Consider the following 22,245-nt stretch of genomic DNA (forward strand, 5'->3'; position numbering starts at 1 on the left):
AGGCTGGTCTCGAACTCCTGACTTCAGGTGATCCGCCTGCCTCGGCCTCCCAAAGTGCTGGGATTACAGGTGTAAGCCACCTTGCCCTGCCCTTATTTTTAAATTTTTATTTATTTATTTATTTTAAAGACAGGGTCCTGCTATGTTGCTCAGGCTGGAGTGCAGTGGCTGGTTTATTCACAGGTGAGATCATAGTGCACCGTAGCCTTGAACATCTGGCCTCAAGTGATTCTCCTGCCTCAGCTTCCCAAGTAGCTGGGACTACAGGCATATGCTACTGTGCCCTACTAATTTTCTTTTTAATAGAACATTTGGTTTCAGTAGCAGAACTTACTTAAAATTTGTGAGAAATGTCTGCTCCCCAATAGAGAACATGGCCCTGCAAAACAGTCTTGGTTTACTCATTTCACAATTTTCCCTTCCTCAGTTGACAACTGTGAAATAGGGAACCAAATGCTATCAAAGATAGCTACAAATAATATCTGCGTGAGGCAGACAATTATCTGTGCTGCAGACCCTTCTCTGCTTTGGCCTTAATTCCAAACAACAGTAAAAGCAAATCCACAAAACCATTTGGGGATAGGAAAGTACAAAGGGGTATTTACTCACAGGAAAAAAAAAATAGGACCCTTCATTGGTGTCCAGCACGTATTTATGCTCCCCAGTGTCCTGGGGGCCTTGCAGACGCCTTTCGAGCCCATCACAGACATTACCTTAAAATGCTTCCCAGATTTAACTGAAAGTAAACACCTTCAGAAGGGAAAGTAGACTGAACATTAGGTAAAAGCACCCTTGCTTTCTAATCTCCAGTGAGGCCAAAATTGATCTTATGAGCTCATAAGTTGATCTAGAAAACACATTTGTAATAAATATTTTCTATGCTCTTCAATGACAATTAAAAAATGGACACTATATAACTAAGATGGGATTGATCTTATGAGCTTTTAAGTTAATCTAGAAAACACATTTGTAATAAATATTTTCCATGCTCTTCAGTAACAATAAAAAAAGAACACTATGTAACCAATTAAGATGGGAGTAGAAGGCCAATAAAAACATCTAGTGTCTAGCACCACCTTGTGGTACAACATTCAAATCCCGAGCCCTTGCAAGGACCCCAAGATTAAACCTTCTTGAAAAAGAGTTGGTTCATGAGCTGCTCTACCATTTCGACGTAACAATATACTTTCTGGAGAAATACAAAATAATAGAAATAACTAACACTTGACTGGTACTTTATAGTAAACCAAGCACTCCCATCTGAATGATCTCACTTAATCCTGGCAGCAGCCCTGCCAGGTACTAGGTACTAAGATCTCAGTCTTAGACATGTGGAGTCTGAAGTTCAAAGAAGTTGGTAGTTTGTACTGGGTAAGTCCTGCACTTGAACCCATTTATTCATATTCCAAATCCTGTAATAAAATTGTATTAGCACTATTGTATGGAGTATGTGTGTGTGTATGTGTATATATATATATACACGCACACACACATCACTATACTATATGTATTAATATATGTGAAAAGTTCAAAAGAAACATATAGTACTATATAGGATATTTTAATATAATATAGTATTTATACTATTTTTTATAGTACTGTTAGCCAGTACTCACTACGTTTCCGGCGACTGTTTTCTGGCTGTGAAGACAAGGCAATATTGGTTGACTCTTTGTAGTCTATATGATTCCACACAGTTTGCTACTAAACCAACCATGGTCTTGCTTTCCTAGTCCCTAAGCACCCAAACGTGGGAGAACCTGATCCTCTGTTGTATTAATTTAGGGTGCACTGATGGAAATGTGTCCAGGGAGAATGAACACAAGGACCTAGAGGCAATGAGACTGAAGCCATTTTTAGGTTTGGCCTTTAATATGCTTGTGAACCAATCTACTGGCTCATAGTTAAAATACTGATGGACTGGGTCACCTCATTAATTTAACAAGAAGTACATTTTACAATCAATATATCTTAAAGTTGGCAGCTGCCTGGGCCCACTTCCAACCCTGGCCCAGCCATGAAAAAAAAACAAACAAACTCAGTTATATATATATATATATATATATATATATATATATATATATACATACATATATATATATATATAGAGAGAGAGATGGAGTCTCACTCTGTTGCCCAGGCTACAGTGCAATGGCGTGATCTTGGCTCACTGCAACCGCCACCTCCCAGGTTCCTGCCTCAGCTTCTCGAGTAGCTGAGACTAAAGGCACCATGCCTAGCTAATTTTTTGTATTTTTAGTAGAGACAAGATTTTGCCACGTTGGCCAAGCTAGTCTCGAACTCCTGACTTCAGATGATCCACCTGCCTCAACCTCCCAAAATGCTGGGATTACAGGCATGAGCCACCATGACCAGCCAGTTAATCTTAATGTATCTTAAATATATGAGAGGCCACTTGCTCAGTGTCAGAGGTCGGCATGTCATTAAACCAGCTTTAAATATTGTTTTTATTATTTTTTGAGACAGAATCTTACTCTGTCACCCAAGCTGGAGTGCAGTGGCACAACCTGGGCTCACTGCAACCTCCACCTCCCGGGTTTAAGTGAGCCTCGGCCTCTCAATTAGCTGGGACTACAGTGGACTACAGACATGCACCACCACGCCCAGCTAATTTTTGTATTTTTAGCAGAGACAGGGTTTTAACACGTTGGCCAGGCTGGTCTCCAACTTTTGGCCTCATGTGATCTGCCCACCCCAGCCTCCCAAAGTGCTGGGATTACAAGCATGAGCCACCATGCCCAGCTTCACCTTTAAATATTCTAAATGAAAACTTTTGCAGCCTGGCTTTATGGGGTTAGAATTTGGGGCATAATTACTCCTGTGGGTAGAGACAACTCCAGGTTGTGTTTGGAGGAAACTGTTGGCCCCATTCACAGGTATATGCCCAGCCAACCACTGGCAAAGGAAGAGGACTTCACCAACCTGTTTTGCTTTCTCTGAAGTCATTCTTACTTGTCTCTTGGCCGGATGGTCTGCCCAATAGCTACCCTTCTAAGGGACAATAACCTAGACCTCCTGGTTCCTAGATTCACATCAAACCCTCCACTGAGAACACTATTGATGGAAAACTGACCGAAGGACCAACAGCCCGTTAGTCTTCTAGGGATTCTAAAACCCATCTAGACCAGCCCCTTTCAGTCCTCTTCATCCACTTATTTGACTAGTCCTTTGGGGGTTATATCTATGTTAAGCTATATTATCAGAAACAATGCTTTGATACTTGTGTTTATTATTGGTAAAGCTGTTAAGTTTGCCATGTTATAGTGTTCTCTTTATGGGAACTAGAGGGAAAGGTTCCTTAGATCTCCAGATTAGGGGTAGCTGCCTCAGGTTTATCGCATGGAGTCTGAACTTGATCTTGTTTCCGTCTTTACACTGACAACTAGGAAGCAAAATCTGTTATTTATCCTTAAGTGTATAAGACCTGCTGTAATGCAGTTTGTGTGGATAAGATTATTTTCCTGGCCTCAACTTTTATTTTCCTTTAGCCCAATTTCCCTACTTAAAATCGTGTAATTTTTGTATTTTTGTAAGTTGTCCTTAAACTTTTTTGGGGAGAATTTTAAAAATAGAAGAAAAACTACTCTCTGGTGTTAGACTTCAGAATAGAGGATATCCTTGTGGGGACAGTGACTGGAACGAGACACAGGGGTGGGGTGGGTTCTGGGGTGCCAGTCATGCTGGACGCGTCATACAGGTATGTTCACTCTGTGATGTCAGCGAGCTAAATACTTATGATTTGTGCACTTTTCTGTATGTATGTTAAGCTTCTATGTTCAAAAAATGAGGACTGAGGGAAATGATACTCACGTGCCATATATATGTACTTCCTTTAATCCTCTGAACACTTTTAAGTTAGTAGTTATCCCCATTATAAAAACGAGGAATGTGAGGTTCAAACAGGTTAAGGAATGAGGCCAAAATTCCAAACAACTTCTGATAACAAAAGCACAGGCTTATCCTACTACACTACACTGCTCCTTGCTCTTTTTTTTTTTTTTCAATTGGACACGGGGTCTCGCTCTGCACCCATGCTGTAGTGCAGTGGTGTGATAATGGCTCACTCCATCGCTACAGCCTCCAACTCCTGGGCTCATGGGATCCTTCAACCTCAGTCTCCCAAGTAGGTGGGACTACAGGCATATACCACCATACCTGGCTAATTTTCTTATTTTTTTCATAGAGATGGGGTCTTGCTACATCACCCAGGATCCCACTTTCCTACTTTAAATGGCCTGTCTTTATCCAGCTTAGCCAATAAAATCCAAGAAACATTGGTCAGACCTAGTAGAGACACAGGTGAAAGGACTTCTATGGAGGGGGCAGTGGGCAGCATCTGAGGCTGAAGCTGGCTGTGGGATTCATTTGGCGGAGGGGGCTTTGGGAGACAGCACTGGACTGAAAGTGCGGAGCTTGAGGCTGCTTCTGGACAGGGCTGGATTCTCACTGTGAGAAGGCCCATGAAGCCCCCTAAAGGTCCACCTTCTCTACAAGTTCCATCAGCCCCTCCCAAGAAGTTGAGGACAGATGGCAGAATCACAACACCCAGCACGCACAGTCTGAGCCCTGCTGCCTGCCCCTCTTCTCTTCAGGAGCCAGGATTTATTCTGATTGTACAGAACCACTAAGACTATTATCCAACCCCTTCACACTGGGACCCCTCCTCCAGATGTAGTTGGAGTTGAAGGGCCCAGGCCTGCTGCATGTGCAGTCCAGTCATGTACTCAAGACAGGGTTCTCACAAACAGCTTTCTGCAGAAAGGCAAACAGAAAGGCTTACAGGCTCAACTCGTTAGCAGAACAAAATAACCTGGATTTTACTTCATAAAGGAAAAGTCATTAAAAGGCAATGATTGGGAAAGAGGTCAGCAGACCAATTTAGGGATTTCCCCATATTCTGCAACACTAGCTACGTGATTTTGGACTCATCATTTACCCCTTGCTACTGCTTCCTCATTTCCCAATAGGGAGTTGGAATGTCCATTCTAAAGCCCCTCTCAACTCTGAAATTCTAACTCTAAACTAGACACCAGTCATCTTCTCCGAGAAACAGCACTGGACAAATGGGGCAGAGGGGAGGACAGGTGATGGCCATTCCCTCTCTCTCCCCCAGGGCAAACAGTGTGGCAAGGAACTGGCCCAGTGATAAGGGGTCTCAACAATCAGATATGGAGCCATGGAGGGTTCTTGAGTACAGACAGAGCAAAAGTGGTATTTGTGGAACACTGGTTTTGAAGAAATACATAACTGAACTAAAGGGGAGACCAATGGGCAAATATGACACTGGAAAAAGAAGAAAACAGAACAATCCTTTAGGCTAGAAATATATATGAGTGTCTTATTTTAGTCTACTTGGCCTCATTTTTCCCCATGGTTGTCTGACATGTTGCCTGGGGGAACACTTACAGTCACATGAGTAATGACAAGAATCTCTTTACGTGCTACAGGGTCCTCAGGCTTTTCTTTGTGGAATTTTACAGTGAACAATATGGCTAAATTATGTTATTCTATAAAACTCTGACTACTTTTCAGGCCTTGAAATTTTATTTACATGTCTCTAACACACACACATACACTTCCTATTTTTTAATACAAAAAGTACATAGTAGCCCCCCGTATCTGCAGGTGGTATGTTTCAAGACCCCCAGTGGTTGCCTGAAATCAAGATGGTACCAAACTCTAAAAAAAAAAGAACAACTTTAACAATATACCGTAATAAAAGTTATGTGAATGTCATCTTTCAAATTTTTTTTGTTTTTTTTGAGACAGACTTTTGCTCTGTCGCCCAGGCTGGAGTGCAGTAGCGTGATCTCGACTTACTGCAACCTCCACCTTCCAGGCTCAAGCTAACCTCCCACCCCAGCTGGGACTACAGGCACATGCCACCACATTTGGCTAATTTTTGTATTTTCTGTAGAGACAGAGTTTCACCATGTTGCCCACACTGGTCTTGAACTCCTGGGCTCAAGGGATCTGCTGGCCTTGGCCTCCCAAAGTGCTGGGGTTATAGGCATGAGCCTATAACCCTCAAAATATCTTAAGAAAAGTAACTGACTGCAGTTGAAAACAGGTAATTGAAATTGTGGTAAGTGAAACCATGGATAAAGCGGGACTACTGTACATGCTCATTAAAAAAAATTAAGGGCCAGGCATGGTGGCTTACACCTGTAGTCCTAGCTACTCAGGAGGCTGAGGCAGGAAGACTGCTTGAGCCCAGGGGAGGTCGAGGCTACAATGAGCTGTGATCACACACCACTGCACTCCAGCCTGCGTACCACAAGATCCTGTCTCAAAAAATATATAAAGTAAAAAGAGTGATTTTATTTATTTATGAAACAGGGTCTCACTCTGTCACCCAGGCTGGAGTGCAATGGCATGATCTCGGCTCACTGCAGTCTCCGCCTCTTGGGTTCAAGCGATTCTCTTGCCTCAGCCTCCTGAGTAGCTGGGATTACAGGCACTCGCCACCATGCCCAGCTAATTTTTTTGTATTTTTAGTAGAGATGGGGTCTCACCATGTTGGCCAGGCTGGTCTCAAACTCCTGACCTCAGATGATCCCCCAACCTCAGCCTCCCGAAGTGCTGGGATTACAGGCATGAGCCACTGCACCCAGACGAAAGAGTGATTTTAAATTTTCCTCTTCAAGGGAAGGTATAAATGCCAACCTCATGAAAGGTCAGGACTTAGGATCCAGGCCCAGGACCACAGGAGATGGGTTCTTAGGAGGCTTTAGAAATTTGCTCTGAAGGAAAACTCTTGGCACACACAGGCCTTCTTTTTTATTTACCGTCTCTCGAAACACATACTCGTTTACCACTTCTTCATAACCTGTGTCCATAAAGAGCTGAGCCAGGAAGTCTGTAAGACAAGCATCAACAATGCTCAAAAGTCTTCATAACATTACATTTGCTTTGCAGTCCTTGAGGAGGGATAGAGGGCTGAGGCTATTTTAATATTTTTTTAAATGAAAACCTCAATGCTAAAATTTAAAGGTTTTGATTTGGGAACTAATACACTCCTTCTCCTCTTCTACCCAAACAGAAACCTCCAATTAAACAATTAAATCAGAACAAGGTGAAGGACAACCTGGTGTTCGCATCTTGCCTTATTATGAATTCTCAAATACAAAAGCCCGAGTAAAAAGAAACAATTCCAAATTGGTTATATTCCTTTTTTTTTTTAATTAAAAAAAAAATTTTTTTTTGAGACACAGTGTCACTCTGTCACCCAGGCTAGATCAGTAGCACGATCTCGGCTCACTGCAACCTCCGCTTCCTGGGCTTAAGTGATTCTCCTGCCTCAGCCTCTTAAGTAGCTGGGACTACAGGCACACACTACCATGCCTGGTTAATTTTTTTGTATTTTTAGTAGAGACAGGGTTTCGCCATGTTGGCCAGGCTGGTCTCAAACCCCTGACCTCAAATGATCCCCCAGTCTTGGCCTCCCAAAGTGCTGAGATAACACGCATGAGCCACTGGGCCCGGCCGATTATATTCCTTTTTAAAAATTATCTTATTGTTTCCCATCTTCGAACAAAAACATAAAAATTGGCTATACTCCTACAAGGTCTGCATGTGCTCAATTTGTTTACATCAAACATCTTATTCATCCTAACACGAAGGAGGAAAATTTGTGATCAGAGTGGAGAAAAACACCCAGTGGTGACCTAGCTCCAGGAAAATCTAACCCAAATAATACATCACTACACATTAAATGAAACAAACAGAATAAATGGTGAGGCAGCAAAAATAAAGACTCTTACTAAGAGCATTGCTCCAGAGAACGTGCTCTGAAGCACTCTGCAGATATCACTGAATCTTCTCAATATTTACAATTGGTTTAAATTTTATGAATTAAAACATCTTTTGAATTTTAACCTATTTTGATAATGTTGCATTTTTTTTGTTTTGTTTTGTTTTTTTGAGATAGGCTTCTCGCCCTGTCGCCCAGGCTGGAGGGCAGTGGTATGATCATAGCTCACTGCAGCCTCCATCTTCTGGGGCCAAATGATCCTCTTGCCTCAGCCTCCTAAGCAGCGGGACCACAAGTGCATGCCACCACTCCTGGCTAATATTTTTTTTTTTTATTTTTAGTAGAGACAAAGTTTCACGGTTGCCCAGGCTGGTCTCGAACTCCTGAGCTCAAGTGATCCTTCTATCTCGGTCTCCCAAATAATTTTGCAGCTTTAATAGTAATCACTCAATTTTAATTCATTTTGGTATCTAAAAGAATATTTCATTTCAAGAAGAAAAATGTTTGTTAAAATAGAGGTTAATTATCTTCCTGTCTAGATGATTAGGTAGACTATGTTCAAGACACCTAAAAGACCAAAATAATGTTCCACATTTTCTTATCAAAAATGACTTTTTAAATACCTCTTTAGGCTGGGCATGGTGGCTCATACCTGCAGTCCCAGAATTTTGGGAGGCTGAAGTGGGCAGATCACTTGAGACCAGGAGATTGAGACCAGCCTGGCCAACATGGCAAAACCGCATCTCTACTAAAAATACAAAAATTAGTTGGGCGTGGTGGCACACACTTGTAATCCTTGCTACTTGGGAGGCTGAGGCATGAGAATCACTTGAGCCTGGGTGGTGGAGGTTGCAGTGAGCCAAGATCACGCCACTGCACTCCAGCCTGTAAGACTCTGTCTCAAAAATAAATAAACGCCTCTTTACAGCAAATTTGCATATTATTTAAAAACAGATCCAGGACAGGCATGGTGACTAACACCTGTAATCCCACCACTTTTGGAGGCTGAGACAGATGGATCACTTGAGCTCAGGAGTTCGAGACCAGCATGGGCAACATGGTGAAACCCCCATTCTACCAAAAATACAAGAAATTAGCCAGCCATGGTGGCATGTGTCTGTGGTCCCAGCTACTCGGGAGGCTTCGGTGGATCACTTGAGTCTGGAAGGTGGAGGCTGCAGTGAGCCAAGATCACACCACTGCACTCCAGCCTGGGTGACAGAATTAGACTCTGTCTCAAAAACAACAAAAAAACCAAACCCCAAAACAGATCCAATCAATTCTACAGAAAAAGGTTTCCTGACTTTGTGCCATGGGAAAGTAATCTCAAGGCATTATACTGTCAAATTTGCTTTATTTTTAACTGGACAAGAAGTTTCTGACTTGCCCTCCCTCTTATTCCAGCACAATTCCTAGTAGGGAATCCACATGGCATGTCAGAGGCTGTCCATTAACCCAAGCTCATTAGGGGAGTCACTGACACCAGAGAAGGCTTGTGAGCTCTTCAAGGGCAGGGGCCAGGTCTGTGCCTTCCAGGTGCTGGGTAAATATTGTGCAGTAGAGGGCTTGTTTCAGGGTCTCGTGCACATGTCGCAAGCCTTCTCCAAGCAGCCTTGCAGTGATAATGCAATCAAATAAACAGAAACAAAGAATAAAACATTTAAAGACTGGATTCCATTCATCTTACCATCAGTAAAAAAATATGATCTGGTCCCATCTTGTCTAACATAAAAGTTTTCTCCAAGTTTGCTGCCGGCTTTAAACCTAAGCATGGCATGATCATACAGTCCGTAGTCACGAAACAAGACACTTTTGCCTGGTTTTAATACCTATGAAACAAAAGCAGGCTGAACATGACTTTGGAGAACCCTGTCAAAATAAAACCTGATTAAGTTAGGACTTAAAATAAATTTGTGATAGTTACTAAGGGGACAGACTGAAATGCCCATAATACGGAACCAAAATGGCCTACTACTTAAAAAGATAGTAAGACCGGGCAGGGCTCCATAACACTAAGACACTTCTTTTTTTTTTTTTTTTTTTTGAGATGGAGTCTTGCTCTGTCGCCCAGGCTGGAGTGCAGCGGCATCATCTCAGCTCACTGCAACCTCCGTCTCCCACGTTCAAGTGATTCTCGTGTCTCAGCCTACCGAGTAGCTGGGATTATAGGCGCCCGCCACCATGCCCGGCTAATTTTTGTATTTTAGTAGAGATGAGGTTTCACCATGTTGGCCAGGCTAGTCTCGAACTCCTGACCTCAAGTAATTTGCCCACCTCAGTCTCCCAAAGTTGGGATTACAGGCGTGAGCCACCTCGCTCGTCCCTGAAGACAATTCTTGAGTACCTCCAAGAGCACCCTGGAATGTCCAGTGTCACAGGATTAAAATGTTAGAGACCAACCTGGGCAATATAGTGAGACCCCATCTCTACACAAAAATTAAAAATTAGCTGGATGTGATAGTGCGTCCTGTAGTCCCAACTACTTCAGAGGCTGAGGTGGGAGAATTGCTTGAGCCCAGGAAGTTGAGGCTGCAGTGAGCCACGTCCATGCCACTGCACTCCAGCCTGAGTGACACAGCAAGACCCTGTCTCAAAAATAAATAAATAAGTGTTAGAGACAATAAATGAAAGTGTTATCCTCATTGAAGCACTTTCTTGCAACATTTTATTCACCATCTCCTAGTACTCAAACTGTATTCAACTGTCTCTTAAAAAAACAAACAAACAAACAAAAAAACCAGAATGTCGTTTTGGCTCTTTACTGATTCAGGTTGGTTTTCCTCATTCTGAGCCTCAGCTCTCGTTTCATTGTGCCACAATGTATAGCTCAATCACGGTGCTAATGACTGATATATGCCTAGCATTTGACTGCTTAACCATACATTTTCTCATTGTATCTTCACCCAACTGTGGGACAAAGGAATGTGATTATTATTCTCACATGAGATACGGAAACCAATACTCAACAGGGTTAAGTGATCTGCCAATGATCATACATTAGCTTTTTTTAGACAAGGTCTTGCTATGTTGGCCAGGCTGGTTTCAAACTCCTGACCTCAAGTGATTCACCTGCCTTGGCATCCCAAAGTGTTGGGATTACAGGCATGAGCCACCACACCTGGCCAAACTGTGTACTCTTGACCACTAAACCATAACTCCTCTCACCTTATAGCAGGACTCCATGGATCCCAGGTAACTGCAAAATCATCCTTGTCCCAGGGCTGGCGAAGCTCTGAAGAGCAGCCATGGCACTGCACAAATCAGAATTTAGGGTGGATGTTTTATGCCAGAGGACCCCTTTCTATACACTGACTACACAGCCTACCTAGTGAGAATGGAGAGACTATGTGAATCTAGACAGTACATGAGCCTCATGAGGGAAGGTAAGTAAAAGAATCCAGACTGTCCAACCCTCAAGTGCAGGCCCCAAATCACTAACCTTGTAAATGTTTTGTAAGACAAGGTGCATCTTATCAGGATGAACAGCTGACAGCACAAATATCAACATAACAACATCCACAGACTCTGGCGGTACATGATCCAGAAGATCATCTTTGGTCAGATCACACTGGAATACCTTGCATCTTTCTGTATCATATAAAGGATTTTGCTAGAGGGGGAAGAAATACAAATGAATTTTAATGCAACCACTATGCTGATACATATAGAAAAATACAACATCAAAAGGCGATCCAATTTCCACTTGTATACATAGAAATTATCACTGTTACCAGATAAAACTGATTAATAAATCACTCACTATAAAGCATGTAATATTCACTACTGCTACAGGGGCAAGACTTCATTTTAATAAATCATTTTTAACTGAGGAGACAATAAGAGTATCACCTACTCAAAACTGAGCATTTTAGAAGCATATTATTTCCAGAGGGATGATGATCCAAAACTGGCCTCTGCTTCTTTTTGTTTTTTAAAGAGACAGGGTCTCACTCTGTCTGCTGGGCTAGAGTGCAGTGGCATGATCATGGCTCACTGCAGCCTTCACCTCCTGAGCCCAAGTCATCCTCCCACTTCAGCCTCCTAAGTAGCTGGAACTACAGGTGTGCACCACTGCATCTGGCTAAATTTTTATTTTTATTTTTGTAAAGATGGGATCTTGCTATGTTGTCCAGGCTAGTCTTGAACTCCTGGCCTCAAGTGATCCTCCCACTTCAGCCTTCCAAAGTGCTGGGATTTCAGGCATGAGCCACTATGTCCTGCTGGCCTCTGGCTTCCTTAATCCTCCTTTGAATCATCTGCTTAAAGCCTAAACCCTATGAGAAGCCCTTCTAATTCCCCTTGATGAGATGCTCCCGCAGTTCTTCTGGGGTATATTTTCTCTTTATGCAGCAAGCTAAATAAACTTAACCTTTTTTTGACTACAAATGTGTTCCTGGTACATTTTGGTTGGTAGGCTTCAACACATGTATAGGAGTATTATGAAGAAAAACATTAAACTTCTATTTCATGTAAATGAGGACCTGAATAAATAGATATACAAAGTTACTGGATGGGAAAATTAAATGCAAAGTTAAAAAGATGTCAATTCTATTCATAATTCCATTTGTAAATCCAATGCAATCTAAACTGATTCCCAACAGATTTCTAGAAACTAGACAGGGTGAATCTAATTCATCACAAAGTAAAAATCTTTAAGAATAGCCAAGTCAATTTTTAAAATGATGAACAACGAGGTAGGTATGGTGGCTCATGCCTGTAATCCCAGCAACCTGGGAGACTGAAGTGAAAGGATTGCTTGAGTTCAAAGCTGCAGTGAGCTATGATCCATGCCACTGCAAGCTAGCCTGGAAAACAGAGCAAGATCTCATCTTTAAAAAAATAGGCCAGGTGCGGTGGCTCACGCCTGTAATCCCAGCACTTTGGGAGGCCAAGGCGGGTGGATCATGAGGTCAGGAGTTTGAGACCAGCCTGGCCAATATGGTGAAACCCCATCTCTACTAAAAATACAAAAATTAGCTGGGCGTGGTGACCCGCACCTGCAGTCCCAGTTACTGGGGAGACTGAGGCAGAAGAATCGCTTGAACCTGGGAGGCGGAGGTTGTAGTGAGCCGAGATCATGCCACTGCATGCCAGCCTGCACAATAGAGACTCTGTCTCAAAAATAAATAAATAAATAAATAAATAAAATAGAATGAAGAATAATAAAGGAGAAGATACACTACTGGACATCAAAATATATTACAAAACGTAGTAATAAAACAACATGGTTTGAGAATGGAGACAAATGTATCACTGAGACAAAACAGAGTCCCAAAACAGACCTGTATATACTGTATATATAAACAGGAATTTTGTATATTATATGATAAAAGATAGACAAAGGTGACAATTAGACAAAAAGGTAGATAATAAAGATGACAATTATGAGTGAGGAAAAAATTTCTCATTCAATTTACTGTGTTTAGAAGAACTGGCTACCCTTGAGACAAATGACTACCCTTGAGACACAGGCCCACAGTACCAGTTCAAATTTGGAGAAGCAGAACATTAGAGAACGACCCCCTCTCCCACACCCCACCACCGAATCTCCAAGAATAACAGGAAATGGCAGCTGGGAGAGCCACAACAGATAGACTGTTTGGGAAACGGTACAAAGGGAAGACCCAAATCCAAGAGAGGAGACAAAAACAAGTTGCTACAGGAGTTTGAAGTCTCTGGTGCCCACAGCAACAACAAACCTCACAGACAGCAACAACAGACTTCAAACAACAGCCCAATTCCTGACTAGATTGTTACAAATCCCTATCCCTCAGTATCTACTGGCCCTTATAATATGTCTAGCTTTAACCAAAAAGTAGAAAACATCCCAGAAGGCAAAAAACATAGTGTGAAGAGAATAAGCCATCACCAGAGACAGACTCAAATATGACAGATGCTGGATCCAAAAGCTTGGGCATTTAAAATAATTATGATTAAAATGCTAAAGACTCTAATGGAAAAGACAGACAACATGCAAAATCAGATACATAATTTCAGGGATGGAAACTATAAAAAGACTCTAAGAGAAATGCTAAAAACCAAAAATATGGTAAAAGAAATGAACACTTTCAATAGGTTTCTCAACAAAACAGGTACTGCCTAGGAAACAGTCAGTGAACTTGATGATAGGATAATAGAAATTACACAAACTGAAAATGCAAAAAGGAAAAAAGTGGGGGAATAAACCCTATAACAACAGCATCTAAGGGCTGTGGGGCAATAGAAAATGTTACACACATAACTGGAATCCCAGAGGGAGAAGAGAGAACAAGAGCTAAAGAAAGAATTCAAAGAAATAATGACCCTAATTTTTCCAGACTAAAAAACATAACCAAAATTATAAAATAACTATATAACCAAAAATTAGTAAGAGCAATATATAGGTGATTATGTCTAAATCCCAGGAATAGCTGGGTGCAGTGGCTCACACCTGTAATCCCAGCACTTTGGGAGGCTGAGGCAGGAGGATCGCTTGAACCCAAGAGTTCAAGAGCAGCCTGGGATAGTGAGACCTCATCTCTAAGAAAAATAAAGTAAATCCTAGGAGTAAAGGACTCCTAAACAAGACATAAAATAGAACTTCAAAAGGAAAAGATTAATATTTTGCCATGATAATTTAAATCCTGTGTAGCCTGGGCAACACAGCAGGACCTCATCTCTACAAAAAATTTTTAAAAATTAGCCAGGCATGGTGGTGCATGCCCATGGTCCCAGCTCAGGATGCTGAGGATCACTTGAGTCCACAAGGTCGAGGCTGCAGTGAGCTGCAATTTGCACCACTATACTCCAGCCTAGGTGACACAGTGAGACCTTGTCCAAAAATAAAATAAAATAAATCCTTGTGTAAAAAAAAAAAGAGATACCGTAAAGCGATGCTGAATAAACTAGAAGAAATGTTTGCAACATACATACCAAAATATCTAGAATATATCCTGAAAATAAGAAAGAAAATGACAAACCAATAGAAAAATGGGCAGAGGTTATGAATGGACAACTCCTACTACAAACTTCATGTGGGTGGGAATTTTTGCCTGTCTGTTCACTGTTTAACTCCAGTGCTTAGAACAGTGACTGGCACACATTAAGCTCTCAATAAACAAATGTGGACTAAATAAACTCACAGCTAACTATTGCTATCAACCTTCCACAAGGCCTTCAACCTCTCTGGTAATAAGGAAAAAACAAATTAAAATATGGAGGCATTATTTTTTGTCCAAAAGATTGGTAAATATAAAAAAGACTGATATCAAGAGTTGAGGCAATACAGAAAAAGGTACCTTTACATTATTGGTGAAATTATAAATTAGTATGAGCTTTTTGGAAGGAAACTTGGCATTGTCTATTAAAATATAAATGAGCATGCTCTTCTTCCAAGGAATTCTGCTTCTTCCATTATTCATCACAGACAAATGTGTACAGACATTTTGGGAACATATATATGATGCTGATCACATTAACCCTATTTGTAAGAGCAAAAAAATAGAAACAATTCAAATAAATGTAAATAGGGTAACTGTTTTTCTTTCTTTTTTTTTTTTTGAGACAGAGTCTCGCTCTATCACCCAGGCTGGAGTGCAGTGGCATGATCTCAGCTCACTGCAAGCTCCGCCTCCCGGGTTCATGCCGTTCTCCTGCCTCAGCCTCCCGAGTAGCTGGGACTACAGGCGCCCGCCACCATGCCCGGCTAATTTTTGTATTTTTAGTAGAGATGGGGTTTCACCATATTAACCAGGATGGTCTCGATCTCCTGACCTCGTGATCTGCCCACCTCGGCCTCTCAAAGTGCTCAGATTACAGGTGTGAGCCACTGCACCAGCCAGGTAACTGTTAAAGTATGCTATATCCATTCCATGGAATATTATAACAGGTAAATAAAATCTACATGTACTAACATGAAAAACTCTGCAAAATATAATAATGTAGAATGAGGAAAGCATGTTATGGTAAATATGATACCACAACTATTTTTAAAAATCTACTGTGTATAAAGTGGACAGACTTAAGTCCTTATTTAAAACATCGAGACTTTCTAGATGTTTAGAAGTGCACAAAGTATGTTAAAAGTAGGGTAGTAAATAACACATTTTGTAGATATCCTTTTGTTAAAATTCACTGAAATATTACCTTTTGGAAATGTAATGATCAAACCACTTCTCTAAGCAGTACACATCATTACATTTGTACTGCATCAGGAGAAAAGGAGGAGAATAAAGTGCAAAGGGCTTTATACCAATGTGTTTACAGTGAGGCAAGATTGACCACTGTACCTTATGTCCATGCATTTTATTTTACTTTGCTATGTATATAGTGTATATGAAGGACAAATGAGCCCTAATTTACAACATCTAGTTCTAGATGTTAAAGAGGTTGACAGTGTATGACCAACGTAGAGTCAGTAACCTAATACACTGAGTACACTTTGTGTTCAAATTCATACGAAAGACTGTTCTTAAAAACACTTAGGGAAGTGAAATTGTTAAAGTCCCCTCTAAGCACTACAAATGCTTATACCTATCCACTGAGTTGACAGAGGTGGGAAGGGTTCTATGCCAGAATGTTCGTTCCTATTTAGATGGCACTTTCAAATGGCAGCTTATTATGTACGTGTAACACTTATTCACGTTTTTAGTTCTTAAGAAGGACTATCCTCTGGGAGTGACCTTTGTTAATTGACCTCTTAGAACTAGACATAGTCCTGTACTTAGTCACTGGAATGACAGAACAGGATAAAGAAGAACGGGTGGAAGGAAGGGCTCTTAAGTCAGAATCTCCATATCTAGAAGATGGTTTTAGATGATAACCACAGGTCTATAGGTGCATTTTTAGTAAAGTACCTGTGTTTATTGTGGACACAGTTTATTATTTTGCAACACCTAAGCTTCATAGATGTCTTGATGTGACAACATATAATAATATAATTAGTAAATATCCATAATGTGTGATAAAACACGATACATACTGCGTGATCTTAATCCCATAAAATTGGATACTGTGTCTATGTACACACAGGACCTAGAAGGATAAGTCAAACTGTAAACTGCTTGTGATTGTGGATGACTGTTCTTTGCTTCTTGTGTTTCTCAGTTTCCTACAGTAAACATATTAACTTTTTAAAAATAAAGGGTTTGGGTTTTGTTACTTTGAGATAGGGTCCTGCTTTGTCACCCAGGCTGGAGTACAATGGCATGATCATAGCTCATGCAGCCTCAAACTCCGGGCTCAAGTGATTTTCCCACCTCAGTCTCCCAAACAGCTGCACACGCCACCACACCTGGCTAATTAAAAAAATTTTTTTGGCCAGGTGCGGTGGCTTATGCCTGTAATCCCAACACTTTGGGAGGCCAGTGGATCACCTGAGGTCAGGAGTTCAAGACCAGCCTGTCTAACATAGTGAAACCCTGTCTGTACTAAAAATACAAAAAAATTAGCCAGGCGTGGTGGCAAGTGCCTGTAATCCCAGCTACTTGGGAGGCTGAGGCAGGAGAATTGCTTGAACCCGGGAGGTGGAGGTTGCAGTGAGCCGAGATCGTGCCACTGCACTCCAGCCTGGGCAATAAGAGTGAAACTCCATCTCAAATTAAAAAATAAAATAAAATAATTTTTTTTTTGTAGAGACAGAGTCATACTTTGTTGCCTAGGCTGGTAAGGTTACTTTTTTCAAAAGTCTAATGTGGCTGCGTGTGGTGGCTCACGCTTTTAATCCCAGCACTTTGGGAGGCAGAGGTGGGAGTTAATCCCAGCACTCTGGGAGGCAGAGATGGGAGGATCTCTAGAGCCCAGGAGTTTGAGAACAGCCTAGGCAACGTAGTGAGACCCGTCTCTACAAAAAAATAAAACAATTAGTTGGGTGTGGTGGTGTGCATCTGTAACCCCAGCTACTCAGGAGGCTGAGGTGGGAGGATCACTTGAGCCTGGGAAGTCAAGGCTGCAGTGAGTCATGACTGTGCAACTGCACTCCATCCTGGGTGACAGAGTGAGACCCTATCTCAAAAAATAAAAAATAAAAATAGGCTGGATGCGGTGGCTGATGCCTGTAATCCCAGCACTTTGGGACGCCAAGGCAGGCAGATCACTTGAGTTCAGAAAGACCAGGCTGGGCAACATGGAGAAACCCTGTCTCTACAAAAAAATACAAAAATTAGCCAGGGGTGGTAGTATGTGCGTGTAGACCCAGCTGCTTGAGAGGCAGAGGCAGGAGGATCATTTCAGCTCAGGAGTTTGAGGCTGCAGTGAGCTCTAATACACACCACTGCACTCCAGCCTGGGTGACAAAGCAAGACCATGTCAATTAAAATAATAATAATAAGATTAACTTAAAAAAAAAAGTTTAAATTTTAAAAAGTCTAACGAATGCTAAAACTGTGAAAGGTTGATGGGGAACGAGATACTTGCAATGTCACCAAAGTGTCCCCCACATATTGGTTAATGGCAAAGGGAATTTTACAATAGAGGAATTAGGTAGTTACTATCTTAACCCTGTGATCAAAACCAGTAAGATCTCCAGATATTATTGCCTCATGACAGGATGTAATATGCAAGACACAACATTACCTATTAAAGCATTTTTGCCAAAAATATTTTACCTGATTTAAATTTAACTTCTAGTTCACAGATAATATAGAACATAGAGGAATAAATTAAACAGTAATGCAAATAAACAATTAGACCAATTTGGAAACTTACTATAGAAAATTGGCTTCATCTGTCATCAATGTGGAAAGAGGTATGGGGTAGGGCAAGGGTATTTTAGGTTAAGGAGATTTAAAGGACATAAGTGAGCCAGGCGTGGTGGCTCACGCCTGTAATCCCAGCACTTTGGGAGGCCAAGGCGGGTGGATTACCTGAGGCCAGGAGTTTGAGACCAGCGTGGCTAACATGGCGAAACCCCATCTCTACTAAAAATACAAAAATTAGCCAGGAGTGGTGGGCACTTGTAATCCCAGCTACTTGGAAGGCTGAGGCAGGAGAATCACTTGAACCCAGGAGGTGGAGGTTGCAGTAAGCTGAGATTGCACCACTGCACTCCAGTCTAGGTGACAGAGCGAGACTCCGTCTCAAAAAATAAACTAAAATAAAAAATAAAGGACATAAGTGTAAGAGGTAGTGCTTGACTGGATTATAAACAGCTATAGGCAGGGTGTAATCCCACACTCTGGGAGTCTGAGGAGGGAGGATTGCTTGAGCTCAGGAGTTTGAGACCAGCCTAGGCAACACAGGGAAACCTCATCTCTACAAAAATTTAAAAACTAGCCAGGGTCAGCTGCCATGGCTCACGCCTGTAATCTCAGCACTTTGGGAGGCTGAGGTGGGAGGATTGCTTGAGCCCAAGAGTTCAAGACCAGCCTGGGCAACGCAGTGAGACCTTATCTCTAAAATAAATAAATAAACAAATAAACACTAGCTGGGCACAGTGGCACATGCCTGTAGTCCCAGCTACTTGGGAGACTGAGGTGGGAGGATCTGCTTGAGCCAGGGGGGTCAAGGCTGCAGTGAGTTGTGATTGGGCCACTGCACTCTAGCCTGGGTGAGAGTGAAACCATGTCTCAAACAAAAACAAAAACAAAAACAAAAACCAGCTATAAAAGACACCTGGAAGCCAGGTACAGTGGCTCATACCTGTAATCCCAGCATTTTGGGAGGCTGAGGCAGGTTGATCACTTGAGCCCAGGAGTTTGAGACCATCCTGGGCAACATAGTGAGACCCCATCTCTACAAATAATTAAAAAATTGTCTCTGCTACTTGAGAGGCTGAGGTGAAAGAATCGCTTAAGCCCAAGAGGTTGAGGCTGCGGTGAGCCATGTTCATGCCACTGCATTTCAGACTGGGTGACAAAGAACCCATCTCTAAAAAAAGTAAAAAATAAAACTAAAAGACACCGGGAACTATTTGGGGAAATCTGAATTTGGAATGGATGTTAATAACATTGAGGGATTATGTTATTTTATTTGTTTATTTAAAGACAGTCTTGCTCTGTCACCTAGGCTGGAGTGCAGTGCTGCAATCTTGGCTCACTGCAACCTCCACTTCCCTGACTCAAGTGATCTTCCCACCTCAGCCTCCCAATTAGCTGGGATTACAGGTAAGCACCACCATGCCCAGCTAATTTTTGTATTTTTGGTAGGGACAAGGTTTCACCATGTTGCCCAGGCTGGTCTTGAACTTCTGGGTGCAAGCTATCCACCAGCCTCAGGCTCCCCAACTGTTGGGATTACAAGTGTGAACCAACATGGCAGGCCAGATTATAGTTATTTTTGTGAAATATGATAAACTTATTGTGGTTGTGTAGAAAAAGGCCTTTTTTTAGGGGAGATGTATGCAAACATTTAGGAGTGAAATGTCTTGACATTTGTAATATACTTTAAAATAGTTCAGCAGAGAAAAACTGTAAAGCAAAAGATGTTAATTATATGGATGTTATTATGGTATTTTTTCCTGCTTTTCTTGAATAAAGCTGTGTTTCCACATGCACTGTATATGTATGTAAGCAGGAAAACTACATGTATGGTGACTATAGCTGGTTAGCTCCAGGGAAGACTAGAATTGGGCAAATGAGTAAAAAAGGCAGATCAAACAAGATCGGCAAGAAAACAGAAACACAGCAGAATACATAGATGGTGCACCAACCTTAACATATTCAATGGCTCTTGGAGAAAAATCACAGGCATAGGCAAAGATATTCGGATCTTCTTCTAAAAGTGGGAATAAACAGTTTCCAACCCCACAGCCAGCTTCAAGCATTGTTAACTTTTGATCTTCAAACTGGGGAAACACAGCTCAAAGTTATAGTATATCACATTTGCATAATGAAGAAATAAACCAAACTAAAAGGTCCAGAATATGAGAGGTCTCCGACCCCATGGAGCAGACGATCAACAAGTGAACTAATAAGCAAAAGCTAATACTGGTACTTCATTTGTCATCCAACATTAACAGTTTGGTGTGGAGGAAAAAAACAGCACAATGGCTAACTCGGCTCTGGAGTAAAACTGCCAGCACCCAAATCTCAACTCCTCCCCTGCATTCTATCCTTGGGCAAATCACTTAAACAGCTCTGTGCCTCAATTTTACCTTGGGGACAAATGAGTACAATACTAATACTTACACTTCACAGAGCCGGTATAAGGGTCAAATGATAGACCATGTAGAAAACAGCCATGGTAAATAGTTACTAACATTAACTATTATATTATTTTGAATCTGTCACTGAAGTCACTTAGCATGAATTTATATTTTTGTTTTTTAAATTTTTAATGTTTAAATTTTTAAAATTCAGAACATAGGGTCTCACTATGCTGCCTAGGCTTGGCTAATTCATGTTGACTATTCACAGGCACAAGCCGCCTGCCTCAGCCTCTGGAGTAGCTGGCAATAGCCACCAGACCTGGCTCTTGAATTTAATATATAATGTTTACAACTATCAGATCAGCTTAAAGAAATAGAAAACACCCACTAAAGTTCTCTCTCCTATATGTTAACCAAACCAGAAACTGCTAAAACTTTGGTGTTAAGACCAAACAGTATATTTCTCTCCTAAAACGCAAAGCATTTTGATAGGCTTCTTAAATTCTCTACTTCGCACTCTCCCTAGGAATGCAATACAGCACACCTCTTCACATTTTTTTTTCTTTTGAGACAGAGTCTCGTTCTGTCGCCAGGCTGGAGTGCAGTGGCACAATCTTGGCTCACTGCTATCTCCGCCTCCCGGGTTCAAGCGATTCTCCTGCCTCAGCCTTCCAAGTAGCTGGGACTACAGGCGAGCACCACCACACCCAGCTAATTTTTGTATTTTTAGTAAAGACGGGGTTTCATCATGTTGGCCAGGATGGTCTCGATCTCTTGACTTTGTGATCCGCCTGCCTCGGCCTCCCCAAGTACTGGGATTACAGGCATGAGCCACGGCACCCTCTTCACATTTTAAATGAAGAACAGCTCAGATAAGGCGTAATATTAGCTTACCTCTCTACATGATCTTAGCTCCTCAAACTCTCTGGTGGTCCAGTGTCTGTCTTTGAAGAAATTAGTGCTATTTCTTTTGTAAAAAAGATCCCAATTTTTCTGAGCCTCTTGTTCCAATTTCTGCTGTTTAAAATCAGACACCAAAGTTTGGTCTCTTTTCAGTTTCTCCTCGTCTTCAGAGGTGAGAATCCTTGCCTGCAGCCCTTTCCTTTGCAAAGAAGCCATCTCTGAAACTGACGGTAACACTTAACACAGCTGAAGATTCTCCATCACCAAATAATATGAATCCACGCTAATGGATCAGATACATTTCCTGAGGTGAGTTTCACGCCTCAAACAGCACAGGGGGCTTCGCAGAGAAAAGAATTAGATTCTGGTTAGTGGTTACAGTTCAAGACGCCAGGTTCAATTCACCAAATGTTTATGAGATGCAGACTGTACAAAAAAAAATCCTTCCCGCTATATGAGAGGTCACAAAGAAGACAAACACAGTCCCTACCTTCAGTGGGCTTAC

General features: G+C 41.6%; 1 protein-coding gene across 17 annotated transcripts in view; it reads right to left on the reverse strand.

The window, feature by feature from the left end:
- METTL6 (methyltransferase 6, tRNA N3-cytidine) overlaps positions 1 to 22,245 on the reverse strand; it is a 44,573-nt gene that overhangs the window by 21,597 nt on the left and 731 nt on the right. For 3 of the 17 annotated variants that reach the window (XM_009444955.3, XM_054681555.2, XM_054681553.2), the window contains exons 2-6: positions 21,732 to 22,080; positions 20,400 to 20,534; positions 11,214 to 11,384; positions 10,940 to 11,025; positions 9,109 to 9,386 (exon numbers count right to left, since the gene is read on the reverse strand). In XM_009444955.3, the coding sequence (XP_009443230.1) occupies positions 9,248 to 9,386; positions 10,940 to 11,025; positions 11,214 to 11,384; positions 20,400 to 20,534; positions 21,732 to 21,956 (756 nt within the window). In that variant the 5' untranslated portion in view covers positions 21,957 to 22,080 and the 3' untranslated portion in view covers positions 9,109 to 9,247. Of the gene's footprint in view, positions 1 to 5,546; positions 6,881 to 9,108; positions 9,387 to 9,461; positions 9,604 to 9,795; positions 10,360 to 10,939; positions 11,026 to 11,213; positions 11,385 to 20,399; positions 20,535 to 21,731; positions 22,081 to 22,245 lie in introns of those variants that run through there. The other 14 variants (XM_063805520.1, XM_063805518.1, XM_063805519.1 and 11 more) reach the window with 10 other exon arrangements.

Source organism: Pan troglodytes, chromosome 2 (genome assembly GCF_028858775.2).
Source record: "Pan troglodytes isolate AG18354 chromosome 2, NHGRI_mPanTro3-v2.0_pri, whole genome shotgun sequence".
NCBI classification, from domain to species: Eukaryota; Metazoa; Chordata; class Mammalia; order Primates; family Hominidae; genus Pan; species Pan troglodytes.